At 37.2% G+C, this 17298-nt stretch overlaps 1 protein-coding gene and 1 pseudogene across 4 annotated transcripts in view; both read left to right on the forward strand.

Moving 5' to 3' along the window:
- Positions 1–17298, forward strand: part of LOC131792916 (uncharacterized) — a 153706-nt gene that overhangs the window by 42635 nt on the left and 93773 nt on the right. For 2 of the 4 annotated variants that reach the window (XM_066170799.1, XM_066170800.1), the window contains 7 exons: positions 858–941; positions 2033–2116; positions 2729–2818; positions 3326–3421; positions 3771–3848; positions 6772–6903; positions 7950–10138. The exons of 1 other annotated variant lie outside the window; for it this stretch is intronic. In XM_066170799.1, coding sequence (XP_066026896.1) covers positions 858–941; positions 2033–2116; positions 2729–2818; positions 3326–3421; positions 3771–3848; positions 6772–6903; positions 7950–9073 — 1688 coding nt within the window. In that variant the 3' untranslated portion in view covers positions 9074–10138. Of the gene's footprint in view, positions 1–857; positions 942–2032; positions 2117–2728; positions 2819–3325; positions 3422–3770; positions 3849–6771; positions 6904–7949; positions 10139–17298 lie in introns of those variants that run through there. One more of the 4 variants, XM_066170801.1, reaches the window with a different exon arrangement.
- LOC131784617 (NACHT, LRR and PYD domains-containing protein 13-like) lies at positions 12427–16846 on the forward strand (annotated as a pseudogene).

Here is a 17298-nt window from a genome sequence, read left to right on the forward strand (position 1 = left end):
CGTTATTAACTTTACCTCATACTATCGCTGGCCACACCTGTGGGTAATATGAAGAGAATCCTGTGTTGGGATTGACTATCTAAGCTTCCCCCTTGGGATTTCCCGCTTAGATCCCAGACAAGAAAAACACTGCGCTAAGGCGACTTACAAATCTCGGTGATGGAGGTGGAAAAAAGGGACAGAAGACTGTCAAAACAAAGACATCATGAATGACTCGCGTGGGTTATTGTGTTACAAACACAGTTGGCTTTCTTTCCGTGCTACTGAAATAAACAAGTCATTCTTGATTCTTAATAAGGCGAAATCTTTTTGTGTTTTTATGGACCTCGAGTTCGTCTTGGTCCATAAAAATACAAGAAAAATAACACGGCCAATATTCAGCCATCTTGACCTCGTGATTGGTTAACAAAACACACACAGACACACACACATACACACACACACACGCATATATATGTATATAATTGCTTAGTCAGTCAACCTTAGTACAGGAGGAGGAGTATGTAGGAGGGTCTCAATGTAGTTAACCATTAACCGTAAAATGGCAAAAAAAAAATTAGCCGTTAGGCATAAAAATCGACAAATTTCAACTGTCAGTCGTAAAAATGGATTACCGAAAAAATTTTTCTTTAAAATTCTCTACAGATTTTTGCAAGATTTTCATTGGAGGGGCCATGAAAGAAAATTTTTCTAATTTTTACACGTTTTTTTTTTGGTTTTAAAGCTTTTGTTTTTAAATGAAGGTAATTTACAGTATACATGTACCTACTAGTATCTTTAAATGCAAGTTAGTATGCCTTTTCCCAACTATTAATTAGTAGAAATGGTAATATCTCTCTGCATACCTTTGTTTATAGGCATGTTTCCTCTTCCTGGATCTTCCACCTTTGATCTTGAAGGAGAACTAGAAGAGCTATGTAAGAAACTTCTAATAATGGAAGGTGAATAAAAATATGCTGTTAAATTAAATTTTGTGGTAAAACTAAACCAAGAATGCTTTTAAATACATTTAGTTCTCATTCAAAATATTTTTTTTTGAAAGGAAATTTCACCCACTTCAGTTTTCCCTCACTCTGTGTTTTGCTAGAAGGGAATATTAAGATGGTAGAGGCTGAGGATGGTGAAACAGTATTTAATGATAAACTAAGTTTTATCGGTGCTGATCTTAAATTATGCCTTAAAAAACTGACAATGATGTAGTTTAGATAGATTTTGTACATCATATACAATCAGTTAATTGCATGTTGGTTTGACCTGTTATCGTGTCGCTATTAAAAGTAACACCATGAATTTCACTTTGTACCCTACCCCTGAGGGTTGACTCCCATTGCTATGGACACCCTCGCAGGGAGATTAAATGTCTGAAATAGCGAAAAGTCTGTTATAACGGGGTGCGAGAGATAGGAAATTGTTTTGTTTCTTAACATATGAAATAAAGTTTCTAATTCCTCACAAATGGGAAAGAGATCAGGCCGCAAGCAGGAAATTCTCATGTTCACACCCTGTTGAAGAATGGTTTCTTTTTCTTCCTTTTTCATAATGTCGCTTTATAGTATGTTAGTTAGGATTTTGGATGAAGAATTTAGTGTCTGTTATGGCAAGAGAAAAAAACAAGTGAAACGTCGTGCAGGGGGGCTTGAAAGTGTCTACATTTCGGTAAAAGAAAGAGTCCGTTTTAAAGGGAGTTTATTTCAGTCATTTCTTCATGCTTTTCCCCAGGGGCTGGCTCTTGTTTGCAGTGGCGAGGTGTCTGTAATAGTGAGGGGTACGCAGGGCGAGAGTAAACTGTAGACTAATCCAAATTTGGCATTGTTTCACTCTCTACTTAGCTAAGGATGGTATTGAGTCGGCATGTAGTAAAAATACACAATAGTTGTTTTCAACGATGATTGTGGAGTTATAATGAAGAACTAACACTGTTTTACTTTAACATGACAATAATTTGCTGTTTGCACAAGTATATCTGTTGTTATCTTTTATGTTTAAAGTCAGACACTGAATTTTGAAAAGCTCTGTATACCTTTGCTCCCAGGTTCTCTTCATTCTCTCCCCACCACTTCTCTTAAGAAAAAGCTAAAGCAAGTATTTGAGGAAATTAGGATACTGAGAATGAAAGGTGAATAGAAAAATTCATATCTTGTCATTTTTAGAGAGAAACTGGTACAAGAATGCTAATAACTGTCCCTAAAGTTTGCTTAGGTTTAAAAAATACTCTAAGATATTTAGTAGGTAAAAACCAAACATTTTCGGAACCAGGTCATCATCAGGGTGATGATGACCTAGTGTCGAAAAAGTTTGCTTTTTATATTTTTTAAATATTTTAGCCATGTAAATAGCTCAATGCCATGAAATGAATTCATGTTTTTTCCAGTAAACACTTTAAGAGCAATTATTCCCCATCTGAGATATTAACCATTTTCTGTCTTTACTTTCATCCAAGAATGCTGTGAAATGCTCTCAGCTGTTATTCAGTAACTTAGTTTTTTAAGGAAAATATTTTCAATTCAGTTTTGTCTCTTAATCTACAACTTCAGTTAAAGGTAGTATTAAATTAGCTGTGCATGGCATGTGATAAGGAAATAATACTTATAGATAGGTTATTTCACAATGATATCATGGAAAACGTGCATCATTGTTCTTTCACTTGACCTTGATACACGTTATTATGCTTTTTATATCAGGTGAGGCGCTAAGTGTTAAATATATTTCTGCGTACCTTTGCTTTTAGATAGTTTTTCTGTCCTTAAACTTTCAACCACTGATCTTGAGAAAAAACTAGCTGAACTAAGCATGAAGCTTCAGAGGCTCAGAATGGAAGGTGAGTATAAAATGTTTATTGATTTATTATCAGAGAGAAATAATTTCAAGAATGCCATTAAAGGCTTTCACCCCTGTATCAAATTGTCACTTTTCAAGGGAAATTATTCGTTATTTAAAAGAATCTGTTATCTGATTTTATTACTATTGATGAATACTTCCACTCTTTATTCAATTCATTTATTTTCAAGGGAAACTATTCCTAAGTAAAGATGACCCCTCTTTCTTTATAGTTATTAAATGAGATTGCTGTCTTATACTTTTGGCTCTTATGAAAAGTGTTAGCTTTTATATGAAGTTTTTCTTAATTTATATAACTATTCCTTAGTAAAGATGATCCCTCTTCCTTTATAATTATTAAGTGAGATAGTTATCTAATACTTTCAGTTCTTCACATGAGCCTAGTACAATGTGAAGTGTTTGTTAAATGCCTGTTTTTAACCATTTATGCGAGGTAAGGCACTGAATGCTAAATACAGTGTATCTCTTTGTTTACCTTTCCCTTCAGGTACTTTGCCTCCCCCTGAACTCTTTACTGCTGATCTTGAAGAAAAACTACAACGACTTGAACAACTTATTTGGATACTTATACGAAGAGAGAAAGGTGAGTGAAACATGCGTATTAACTCCGTTGAGCAGGGCAAAAGAACTATGGACAGTAATGTAAGGAAATAGTTCCACTAGTATTTCAGGCTTGATTTTTTAAGTAACAAGCTGAGAGGTGACACACTTCCTTTAAGTTTGTTATAAAGGACTCCTATTATTATCTCTCCAATACCTAAGCCCTGCATGCAACTTGCAAAAACATCTGCGCTGCTCATTACGTGTTGAAGCATTGAATAATGTGTATTTACTCCATATTTAAGATAACCCCTCTTCTTATATAATGTTATCAATCAAGAATGGTGTTTCAAAATTCTTTAAACCATTTTGTTGTTTACTTCTTCTCTCAGGTAGTTCACATTCCCTTTTTACCACTATTTATAAAGTACATGAACTACGCCAGGAACTTGAGAAAGTCAAGATGGAAGGTGAATAAATAATACACATTTAGAGAAAAAACAATTTTATTAGAATGCTATTAAACGCTTCCACTTCTTTATCGAAGTATCTTTTTCCACGGAACTCCTGCACGCGCAGTCTTTTTCTGCAGTAATTATTAACAACTGCAATGCTCATTAGAGGCCTAAGATATAAGTAACATTATTACATTGGCACCCAGCACTTAGATGGAGACTGTTTTCACGAGTGGTAAATCCTGGCAACCCAGCCATCAGCCGTCATGTACTAAGGAGACAACCTCACATTGCACTAGAAAAAGAAAATAATAAAAGAAAGGAAACAAAAGCTCAGGGAAAATTGAATTTCTTCTTAGCACGTGTTAAAAAATAACTGGCTTCTTAGGATAAGCTTATCCTGGTCTTAGAAACTATCAAATTTTGGTACATATGGAAAATTACAGGTACTGTTTCATGTTATTCGTAGTTTCGTGGTGCGTGCTTGCAGTGCACGGGATTTGCACGCACATCAAGTGCGCGGTACTGTCGTGAATCTTGGATACGACTCTAGCATTCTATCGGAGTGGTTAGGCATTTTTAATCGTATCCATTTACAACCTTGATGTGTTAAGACCCCGCAAGCGTCAAATTGTGCTCTAATTCAGAACAAGGTGTACACATGCAGTTTTTAAATTGAGTCTGTGTGTCGAACGTTGAGGAGCCTTTGTGTAAGCCACCTCAGAGTTACGATGACCACATCGCGCTAACAGAGGTTATTAGCATTTCTATATTGCTGCTTCAATAGTGCATATAGTACTAATGCATGTGAGTAAACTGTAGTACATGTAGGAGGGTCTCAATGGGGCTAACCGTTAACCGTAATATAGCAAAAACATTTTGCCGTCAGTCGTAAAAATTGACGAATTTCAACCGTTAGTCTTAACATAACGTAATTGTTTATTCACAATTCAAGTTTTAATGAAAGGTAAAAAGGAAAAAAAAGAGGTTACCCTTTCAAGTTTGTCTCCTAAAATAATTAAAAATTACAGTAAAATAGTTCAACATTTCCTAAAACATTGGTAAAATGGCGTCTGACTCTGTTCTTGAAAATGTTTAGAGTTTCTGCCTCTGCAACTTTTTTAGGTAAATTATTCCATTCATTGACTATACTTGCACAGAAAGAGTACTTAAAACTGTTTAGCTTTGCGGCCAATGGTTTAAGTTTATGGCGATGGTTGGTTCTTAATGGTCGAAAATCATGTGCAAATGTAAAATACTCAAATGGGTGAAGCCCGTTAAGACTGTTAGCCGTCTTATAGCACTCGGTAAGCGAAGAAAATAATCTTCTCTGATGTAGAGTTAGCCATTTAAGGACCTTTAAGCGCTCTTCATATGACATATCTCGGGCAATGTTTCTGATTGCATATCTAGGTGTTCTGCGTCTTACTTTCTCTTAAATAACCGAATCCTTTTTGAGGCGTGGAGACCACACTGGAGAGCAGTACTGGAGTATTGGACGTACTAAACTCATGTAAAATTTCGAGAACAATTTAGGATTCCTGGGGCCCTTTCTTCGACCTATAAATCGGAGCACGTTGTTTACCTTGTTTTCAGGCTCCATGATAGATTTGATGTGATGTGAATTCCAAGATCCTTAACTTATTTATATATTTAAGGATTTGTGCAAAGTAGTACCGGATAGTTTTCTTTTTTAAATGTCTTCATATCTTTAGGTATATTATTCCACAAATTTGCTATCCTATTAAAATAGAAGTCCCATTAACCTATTTGCGTTAGCAACTATCATGAGTATATGATCCTTCCAAGAGGTGTCATTTACGATCACTACCCCTAAATCTTTTTTAGTTGAGACAACCTCCACATCTATACCATTTATACTATAGCTACGATATGAACTAATACGCTTCCTAGATATACGCAGATTACTGCACTTTGTAGGCTGAAAATACAATTCATTTGACAAGGACCAAGTTGTAAGCGAAACTAAATCCTGCTGCAATTTCGAAAAATCAGCATCATTATTTATGATCCTATAACATCTAGAATCGTCAGCAAACATAGCCAGCGTCGCACTATTAATTACATTTGGCATGTCATTTACAAATAATAAAAAGAGAATCGATCCTAGAAGTGACCCCAGGGGTACACCTGACCCAACGCCAGTCCAATTACTGAAAGTTCCATTTATAACCACTCTTTGACACCTTCCAGTTAGGTATGAGTAAAACCAGGCGAGTACGGGATCATCGATTCCAAACGTTTTTAGCTTCAACACGAGCTTTGCCGGGCACACAGAATCGAAAGCCTTGGCAAAGTCCAAGTAAATTATGTTATATTCTAACTTGCGGTCCAATGCATGACCAATGTCATAGAATACTTCAATAAGCTGAGTAACGCAAGACTTGCCCTTCTGAAAACCATGTTGAAAAGGATACAAGATCTTCTTAACATGAGGGACAAGGCGCGAGGCCACACACTGCTCCTGAACTTTAGAGATCACTGGAAGTAACGACACGGGGCGATAATTTTCGACAAACTCTCTTTTCCCTCAACTACAACGTTAGATTACAAAGGGTTAACCAAAGAAACATTTCTTTTAAACTCCCTAACAAGAAAAAGTTAGCCCTAATACGGCCAAAATTTTAACCGTTAGCCGTAAAAGCCATCACCCCATTGAGACCCTCGTGTAGCTCGTGCATTAAAGAACTTTTGCATGAATGTTCCATGTCGGAAACGATCGACAAAACGTGTTGGTGGTATCTTTAAATGATAAATTTAAATTTGACCCCAAGCTTGTCTGTGATCTTTCAAAGTTAATGACAACATTGACTCTTACGTTGTCTTTTAAGTAGTTTCTCATTTTAATAATTTCTCTGAACTGAGAATGTGACCTTAAGTACTAAAATAGTTTGTCTTTTTGTGTCCTTCATGATAGCATTAGAGAACGCCATGTATCCGACCATTAGATCAGGACTGGCGAAGTTTGATGTCAGCTTACCCGTGGAACTCCAGAACTATGTCAGCTACTTATTAAATGAGTCAGCCAAACTTCACTTCCGCAAGCAAGGTACTTAACATTGTTAAAATAAGCTTGTATTGACTTTGAAACATATGTCCAGCTATCTATATTCGGTGGTAAGATTATTGAGAAATGCTGGGTTTGTGTAATGGTCAAGGAATTTTTCTTTTAACCCAGATTTGTGATCTTGTGTTGGGTTTTTCTCATTCTCAGTAGACTTGGTACCTTTATATAATCATCAAATAACCTGCGCGGTCTAATGCCTGTTCCTAATAAGAAAAGAAGAGATTTATAAATAAACCCCTTTATGAAGGCCATGCGCGGTTGCCGTGGCAGGGGCATTAAAAGCTACAGAGCCAAGCGAGCATCCATGCGAGAAGAAAGTAGAATGAGTAGAGCGGCGTTCATGGAATAAAAATCTGATTGACTGAGTAAGATCAGGCCGGACCGACATGACCCTTCTACTCAGTCCACAAGTGTATAGAATTCTGATGTTAAAGCTGGTCGCTTATGTGGTGTAACTTTAGTACTTTATGATCGTGTTTTCAAGAAAAAGACGTCTCTTTCCATTTATCAACACTAATACTTTGTTGTTATGTTTGCAAAGTGAAAACAATTTTTTTCTCTTGTGTTCTTGAAAATGTTCTGAAACTTTAAAACCAGATTTGGGAAAAAACAACAACAGCATGCAACTTTTCTCGCACGCATTTTCGACTCTAAGAGTTTTAGATTACTAGTGGGGGAAAGATGATATTGGAATAAAACTTTATGACAATGAATTACTCCTTCGCAAATGATTTGCTGACATTTTAAGACTTCTTGGAAAACAAAAAGAAAAAGGGCCTAGCTTAATGTTTTTGGTATCGCACGACCTTTATTGTTCATTCTGTCCGTCTCCTTGTTTTCCCAACTGGTTTCCTTTTACTTGGGATGATTCAACAATAAGTCGAAACACGGAGACTCCATTTTTTCTTGTTTCCAATTTGTTTAGGTATTTTTTGTCAGTTTTTAGACAAAAACAATGTAAAGGTAGTTTTTTTCGCTTTAATGTTTTCAAGTAAAATATTAATATTTCTTTTGTTTTAATCCTTTAGTACTCCAACCACCTCGTGCCTTAGAGGAATTACGAGAAGCAATGGATAAAGACGAATTGGAAACATTCCTTACTATTCACATCAGAGAAAGTGCATGGCAAGTGGTGCTGCTGTTTACGGATGAGCTCCCCAGGGTTAAACTACCACGGGACTGGTGTGGTATAATTCATAACGAGGACGAGGACGAGGAGGTGTCTAATGAAGTGCTATACAGTTCGACTTCAGGCATATTGTATGGGTGGCCAACAGAGTACGACCCTGATTTGATAACACTGTGTAAAGCGATCACCAACAGGGACTGGAAAGTAACCAGATTAATTCTCTCAAGGAGTCGGATATCTGATGAAGGTTTGAAGAACTTGAGTACAGCGCTTCCTCAGAGTGAACTTTACAGCTTGACACTGTATGGCAATGGTTTACAAAGTCAAGGATTAAAATACCTGTGTGAAGCGCTGATCAGTAGTGACTGTCACTTAACCAGCTTAAACGTCAGTCACAATAGGTTAGGAGACGAAGGAATCGTGCTCTTGGGTAACGCGCTAACCAGCGTTAACTGTAGATTAACCACCTTAAACGTCAGTGAGAATAGGTGGGGAGACGAAGGAATCGTATACTTGTGTAACGCACTAACCAGCATTGACTGTACATTAACCAGCTTAAACGTCAGTGGCAATAAGTTTGGAGACGAAGGAATCATGCACTTGTGTAACGCGCTAACAAGCGTTAACTGCAGATTAACAAGCTTAAACGCCAGTCACATTCAGTGGGGAGACAACGGATTTAAACACTTGTGTGATGCACTTACCAGCAGTAACTGTGTGTTAACCAAATTGAAAATCGGTTTTATTAGATTAGCAGATGGAGGAATCAAAGAATTGTCTGGAGCTTTAACCAACGGATTCTGTATATTAACAAGTGTAGACTTACGCGGCAATGAATTTGGAGATGAAGGAATCAAGCACCTGTGTAAGGCCTTGACTGATACCAACTGCAAACTATGGAGCTTAGACTACGACGGAAATCGGAATGTAACTGATGAAGGCAAAAAATATTTGTCTCAAATGTTAACTGGTACTGATTGGGAAGTTAGAGGAGGACAACTTTCCCGTTCAACTACAAAGTAGACCAAGTAACAAGTCAGAGTCACAGAGACCTGACAGGTTCCTCCTGTTACGTTTCGCTTGTCATGAAATAAATTCCATTTTTATAAATGACAACTTAGAGATTATTGTTCAAGGTGCTTAATTAGATAACTGACCTTCTAGTCACTATCACTTGTTGAACGGAGTATTGAACATGACCAGCAGTGAGACAGTCGAAACATCGCGATCAAGATGAGAAATGACTCGGTATCATGACTCAAACGATTATTAAACGTTCATTATTCGATAAACGAACTTCACTGTTTAAAAAAATAGACTACAAATGCAACTGCAATTTCGTATAACGGGTCTGTTGTCAATAATGTTATACCTTTTGTAACAAAAAGTTTTGAACTACGGGGAATTGGTTATACTGGTGATTTAGCTGTAAAAAGATGTGAAAAATATTGAATTATATTTTGATAACCTATTTAATGAATATCGTTGTTTTGTAAAAGAAAACTTTTAAAAAGGCTACGTGAATTAGGGACTAATAAATAAGTAATAAGTAACAACATATTCTCAATATTTATAGGTTTTCGTATTTTTAGTGGGTAGACTCCAAGAGTATAATGTTTAAGCTTAATTGCAATGCACTTGAACAAAAAGGAATGTTTTGTTCTGCCTTGTTCGTTTTCGAAGCCAAATGTAGGCGTTGTACAACCAATTGTATACTCGTTCAAATGAGTTTATTTGGACTTTACCTAGTAAGTCATTTACACAAAGCTTGTACTCTAACTTGTAATTTTTTTTCATCCTAGCTGATGATTTTATGAAGAGCAGAGTTATGTATTACTCTAAAATTACATACTAATGATAAGAAAGTGTCTTACGGGTTACGTAGTCCTTATAATGTATAATCTCTTTTTCAATTTACTATAATAGTTCAGAATGTCGTCTGATTGATAATATTTCAAGGTTCCAAAATCTCATATTTTACATATATATATTTTATATTTTGGAAAGAACCACACTAAACTGCGAAGTATGTTAACCAAAGACATTAAATATGTACAAGGACTGCTGTTGAATTCGAATGTAATAAATGTTGTTTTATTTTTTCAATCCTCGCTTTTACTGAATCTGTCAACAAAGCCTTAATGAAGGGAACACGAGCTGGAATACACGTATCCGTTTTATTTGGACATGAAGGTTCATTTCCCGTTTGTATTTGGCCGAGAATGAATAGAAGTAACTCCCTCCCTGGTCAAACGCAAAACTTTAAATGGCTTGCGCAAGAGCCTGGTTCAGGGCTCTTTGTGGGAAAGTGTTGAGTAATTTTGGAAGGCAGGAACACTCTTTCATAAAACCAACTGCTTGGGCTTAGCCTTAGACTTCCCTTCAATCCTCTTGAAAATCAACTGACAATAGAGGTCTGTAGTTCTCCGATTTGATTTGGGCTCCTTTCATGGAAAGCAGAATAACACCGAGCTGTTTTCAAAAATTAAACAAACAAACAAGCAGCCACATTCCCGGCTTTCGGAATGATACCTAGTTTGAATGAATTATTAAACAAAGAGTATAAGGGTGAGGCTAGGGAGTTAATGCTACATTTAAAGGTTCTTGCCTGGATAAATGTCGTCGGGGCTGAAGCTTCTATGGGCTTTTAAGAGTCTGTCCGCGAGAGGACCAGTTAGGCATGACACATGTCATCTCACCAATTTCTTTCAAACTTTCACAGCTTATGAGAGTCACTAAGTTATTCAAGAATCCACAGTGGTTCAGGCTCCCGGCTAATCCTTAGGGTATTTGAGCCCCCACATCGAATGCCTTCCAACGGATCTCTCTCACACTAACAGAATGCGTGGATCTTAATCTTATTTTGTCCAATGGTTGTTTGATGCCTTAAGGAAACAATTCCTTAAAGTTGGGGTAATTTGATATAACTTCTGCCAATTTAGAGCAGTTAAAAAAGGAAAAAATTAGGGTTTTTTAATCGCAAATATCTCCAATGAGCAACATTGTATGGCAACAAACATTGGAAGGAAGTATTGCAAGTGCCCCCAATTTCGGAATCAAGACAAGACCACAACAGCGTGAGCTACGTCCCCTTCTCTTTACGAAAAGTGCGTGGGTTGTTTAACGTCCCTTGCCAACCAGTTATGGCAACTTGGGGCTGAGATGCTGCCACATGAAACCTTCCAACATCCTTAGATGACTAGCTAGGTGGCTGAATCCCATAGAAAACCGTAGTAAAAGCTGTTTCCTTTAAGTTTTGCTGCAAAAACTTTAAAAAAAAAAGTATGTATTGTAGAATCGTTTTTTGTGGCTTTTTTGTGGTTTTTGCGTGCGCCCCTCTATCGCGTCCTATTTAGGTTTAAAAAATTTTCGAATTTTCGACACTTAGTGGCCATATATAGTGAAATTCGTTTTGATTGAGTTTGTTTGAGCCGGAAGGGAAGAAATTTGGCACTCGGTCATGGCGCACGGACGTCGTTGCGCTTGGTCCGTCATGACGTCGACTCAAATATTTTCCGTCCGGCCCTCCCACTCAGGAAATAAGTAAATATTTTTTTCTGATGGAAATTGTGGAGAACTGTGTTTTTGAGACTGTCCCATTTAAAAAAAGCTCTTTTCTGTATTTTACACTTTTCAAGCTCTCGTCCCAAAAGATTCAAAGGAAAGTTGTTCAAAGCTTTGATGCCCACCATCCTGTACCTCTTCATATTTTGGAAAGAGTCTTTTTGCAACAGTGGCGTAGTCTATCGACGTATTTTAAAATTTCCTCTGCTGCGTTTTTACAATTACCATCTCGGACTTAAAGCTCTACCTCAACTTCACCATCCGCGCGCTTGTTGACCGCGACAGAAACGTGCAATTGCCCATAATCCCAAACCATTTTCTCTGTGTTTCCTGGTAACCAACTAAGGAGAATTTTAAGGCCAAGTTCATAATTACGAGCACTTGGTTATTGGCCAGGTTCTTAATAACAGTGCAGCGTCTCAAAGAGCTGCTCTGGGGATGTGCGCTATCCAAAATGAAGGGTCTAAGATTAGGAAATGGAGAAAACTTGTTCACCAAGGAGGAATAACTTTTATTTATCCAAATTGCTAGATATTTAAGCAGGCTATTAGCCTTTAGTAAGGCCGATCTCCTGAATGGAGTTGTAAGTGCCTCCTTGGAAGATGAATATACGAGCAATACGTCAACAATGCCGTAGAGATGGAGACGAGATTTCAAATAAGGAAGAGAACTAGAAACTTCTTACCGGTACAAAAAGATTTTTAAAAGTGACTGTCAGATAATGTTCTTCTTGTGAGTAACCTATGGAATCATTGGCTTCAGCGTGAGTAAAAAGAGGCGTTTATGCTGTTAAAAGGGACTAATAATCAAAAATGGACCGAGTAAGACCCTTTATTAAAAAAAAAAAAAATTTCAGAAACCTCTCCCTGCCTTAGTCTAAAGAAATCGGAATCTTGATAGATCTTTTACATCTGAGAAGCAAATCTCACTCGTTTTTTCCTTTTTTGTTTTGTTTTTTTTCAATTAAAGGTTAAATGTATCAGGAACAACTGTTCAGTAATGTACCTAAAATTGGATAAAGTCTTCTCAAAATTATGGTGCATCGAGTAAAATTATAATAGGTATATAAAGTGTTTCATTTGCGTAAATTACATCTGGCAAACGTCGCTGTCAACTGCCGACGTCCATTACTCAGTTCGGTAATGTTTGATGTATGATAAATACATACATTTATGAATCATTTTTTTTCCAATAGATTGTGTCAGCGTCACACAATTTCTATGATAAGAGACTTCTTAGCTTAGTAGCCATACATCTGTTGTTTTTAGACATTAGTACCACAAGAACTAGCGTCGGTGATCCCATTCTCAAATTGAAATTGAGTGACCAAACATTAGTTCATCAAAATTGCATAAATTGCATAAATTAACGTTAGAAGGTACGTATTTTAGAGGGAAATGATCACGAATCTTTTACAGAGGCCAAAAATGTTTTGCCCACAAATTTAGTGTTAAGGTAGGTCTTTGCTGTGATAGTATGTTTCTCGTCATACAATGTTGCTCATTGGAAATATTTGCAATTAAAAAATCCTAATTTTTTCCTTTTTGGAATAGTTGCGTGACACAGTTAATGATTAACTGCTCTAAATTGGCAGAAGTCATATCAAATTAGCCCAACCTCATGGTTTTGGTTCCTTAAGGTTCAAACAACCATTGGACAAAGTAGGATTAAGATCCATCGCATTCTATTAGTGTGTGAGAGATTCGTTGGAAGTGCATTTTTCCAGCTAATTTTAGCTTTTACCCAGGGAGTTGATGTGGGGGCTCTAATACCCCAGGGATTATCTGGGAACCCGAACTACTGTGGATTCTTGAATAACTTAGGTGAGATGGCATGTGTCACGCCTACCCGGTCCCCTCTTGGACAGACTCATAATTCCAACAAGAGATTTTTAACTTTAATGCATTTGATGCCTGCACGAAATTCTTTGTCCTATCAACTTTCAGGAAGTTAAGAGGATAAGTCAAATTTTCCGATATGAAATATCGATTGAAACTATTTGCGATGGTTTTTTGATCAGTCAGAGTATCTGTACCAACTTAGAGTATCTCAAGGTCTTTTGTTCAATTTTTGCTGTCGGCTTCCTTTGCAATCTTGACACTCAGTTGTTTAAGGTAATCTCAAAGCGCTTGGTTGAATGACGTAATTTTTGTTCTATTATTCAAATGTTGGGAACGTTAATGCATTAAAAGTCCTTCCCGTTATAATATTCTGGCTCAGTATTTATTTTTGAAACATCTCTTCATATTCAAATCACCAATTTGCCGAGGTATTTTTTGTGGTTTGTCAGATTTGAGACAATTATGTTATCAGGTAAAATACTGATATTCTATTTATTTTAATCATTTAGTACTCCAATTGAAATTTCGTGAAGCAGTGGATAAATACAAATTGAAAACATCTCTTCACATTCACATAAGACGAGGTGCATGGCAAGTGGCGCTGCTGTTTATGGATGAGCTATCTACACGTAAACTGTCATGGGACTGGTATCATGAAGTGTGGGACGAGGACGAGGACGAGGAGATGTTTAGTATACCGTTATACAGTTCAAGTTCAGGCATATTGAAGGCGTGGTCAACACAGTACGACCCGGGTTTGGTTACACTGTGTAAAGCGATCACCAAAAGGGACTGGAAAGTAACCAGTATGATCCTCTCTAGCAGTCGGATATCTGATGACTACAGCGGTTACTCAGAGTGAACTATACAGCTTGACACTGAATGACATTGGTTTACAAAGTCCAGGATTAAAACACCTGTGTGAATTGCTGATCAGTTATGACTGCTGTTCAACCAGCTTAAACATCAGTGACAATAGGTTAGGAGATGAAGGATTAATACACTTGTGTAACGTGCTCATCAGTGTTAACTGCAAATTGACCAATTTGACCGTCACAGGAACCTTTTTGGAAAAACAGGATTAAAACACTTATGTGATGCACTGATCAGCACTAACTGCAGGTCAGTAAACATTTTTAACGTCAGTTGCAATGAGCGAGGGGAAGAAGGAATAACGCTCTTGTTTACTTTGTAGACCAGCAGTAACTGCACATTAACCAGTTTAAATGTCAGTCATAACAGATTAGGAGATGGAGTATTAAAGGACTTACCTGAAACTTTTACCAACAAGAACTGTGCATTAACGAGCTCAGACATCAGTTACAATGAATTAGGAGATGAAGAAATAAAGTACTTGTGTACTGCAAACTACGGTGCTTAAACCTGCGTAGAAATCGGAATATAACAGACGTGGGCAAACAGTATTTGTTTGAAGCGATAACTGGCACTGACTGGGAAGTCAGAGAAGGCCTGGTACTTTGCCATTCCCCTTAAGTCAGAGGCATAAATACACTATGTAATACACTATGTAACAGCTTAATTGAAAGTGCTCTCCTTTGTTGTTTCCTTTGTTCTCTGAGGCAGATTTACAAATTAGTTTAATTAGACTTAACTTAGGAAATCATTTAGGCAAAGTTTATACTCTAACTTATGTTTTTTTTTTCACCTTAGCTGATGATTTTGTCAAAAACAGAATTAAGTAATACTCTTCAAATTACTTTTGTACGAAATTATTTTATGGGTATTGCAGTTTTTGTGATAGTGTAATCCGTTTTTCAGTTTAATAGAATAGGTAGGAATGTAATGTAGATGTTTTCTAATTAAAAAGATGAGAAGTTGCTGTCTTGGATGCTACAACTCTAAAAAAAAAATTTACATATACATTTATAGTTTTAAATACGGAAACGAAAGTCTTTAAAGTCTTTCTGTTTTTTAGTCTTTATGTTTTGTAATCTAATACTTTGTACTTATAACAAGTTTTGAATCGGACTAACAATTTTATTCGGACTAATTGAGTATCAATCTATGGGTTGGCAGGGTACTCCACTATGTATGCTACAGGGATGTGCCGCCAAAAAGGATGAGACCTTAAAAGACTTTTGTCCAAAAACAGCCACAGAATTGAACCACCACGATCTTAAATTAGGTTTGGTAAGGAAACTGCGAGAGCGAATGAACACATTTCCCTTCAACTCCAAATGAATGAGAGAGAAAGAGGAGGAATCAAAGTCCGCCATTTGCGCATAACTCTCCAAGTCAATTTTACTTGCCAACTCTTGACTTCCACATTGATGCAAAGCTCAATTCATTTTAGACAACAACTGTCAAATTCTCATTTAAGGCTAATGAATAAAGGAGTAAGTTTCTAAAGAAACTGTGGTGCTGCGTCGGTGGGAGAGTATAGCAGGTAATTTAGTGTTAACAACTGGGTTGAAAACGTAAATTAGCCACCGTAAAGGGTAAAAAAGCTGACGTTTCGAGCGTTAGCCCTTCGTCAGAGCGATAGGCGTATTATCAAGGGACCGGTCATTCGCCTGAGGGTGGGGTGAGGTTGGAGGATTTTGGGAGATAACATAGTTTTCAGTGGGAGTGGGGGGGGATCAGTCGTTGCTAACAGAGCATAAAGTGAGGAATATAGAGAATTGACTACCAATGAAGTCATTGTTTGTGTGCGCAGTTGGGGGGAGGGGGGCGGGCGGGGGTACATCAGAATATTGCAGAGCCCTAGGGGAGATTAAGTAAATTTTATAGTGACACAACCAAATTCAAATTCTTGCGACCCCCCCCCCCCCCTAGAGGTAATGAATGATAACCTGTCCTAAAGACTCGTGTAGATTGATAACTGTTCAGCAATTCTGAGACTCAAAGCCCCATCAAAGACGAGAGACCTACTTGTTTACCAGCGACTCTGTCCTGGTTGCTACTGATACTAGTAACATTGAGCAAATTGTAGATCACCCAGTGATCTGCTGTAACTCTGTCGGATTTAAAATTTTTGCCTTACTTCTGTAAACCTTCGGGGTCTAACCAATCTGACTACTCTGACTAATCCGACTAGTCTAACTATTATAGCTAGTCTAACTGGTATGATCGGTCTAACTCCTGACTGCCAACTCAGCGGATTCGATGCCGACACCAGGAATAACATTTAAGATGCATTTAATCTTTATTGACTTGACTTAAAAATCGACGTAATGAATTGTACACCATGAGACAAATTGCATGACACTAAGACTTGAGTAATGGGAGCTGGATTGCTTACTTGATCTCTTTATTATATTTTTATTATATTATTTAGATTATTTGGGACACTCCTATTCAGGAAACACAAACTTTGGAAGGAGATGAACTTTATTCTTTTGTCCCAAGATGGAGTCACTTTGGACGTTGATCGCAACGTTGATGGTGTTCCCCCACATCATCATTCCCTAACACCATCTAACAACCGGAATAATATGAATAATGAGGATCGAAATGCACCAATAGCAGCGAACCAACGTGCTAAAAATAACGAAATGTAATCAATCGACCTCATCGCCTGATGAAGACTAGGAGTATTGCAGTCGAAATGTCGGGATCAACATCCAAAGTGACACGTGAGACAACGAATAAAGTTCATCTATCTTACACCACGATGAACAATAGCCACATAATTATTTCATTACACAAACTTTGGTCTCAGAAAAATGTTCAATAATATCTTTGTATCCGTTACCTCAAAGGGAGGGACACCTATATTCCAGGGATTAGAACACTTTTTCTGGGTCCTGAAGCCTGGTTGTAATGTCTATTTTAATCACTCAAAATGTGACTGATCCCAAGATTAAGTGTACACTAATCACA

Source organism: Pocillopora verrucosa, chromosome 8 (assembly GCF_036669915.1).
Source record: "Pocillopora verrucosa isolate sample1 chromosome 8, ASM3666991v2, whole genome shotgun sequence".
NCBI lineage: Eukaryota > Metazoa > Cnidaria > Anthozoa > Scleractinia > Pocilloporidae > Pocillopora > Pocillopora verrucosa.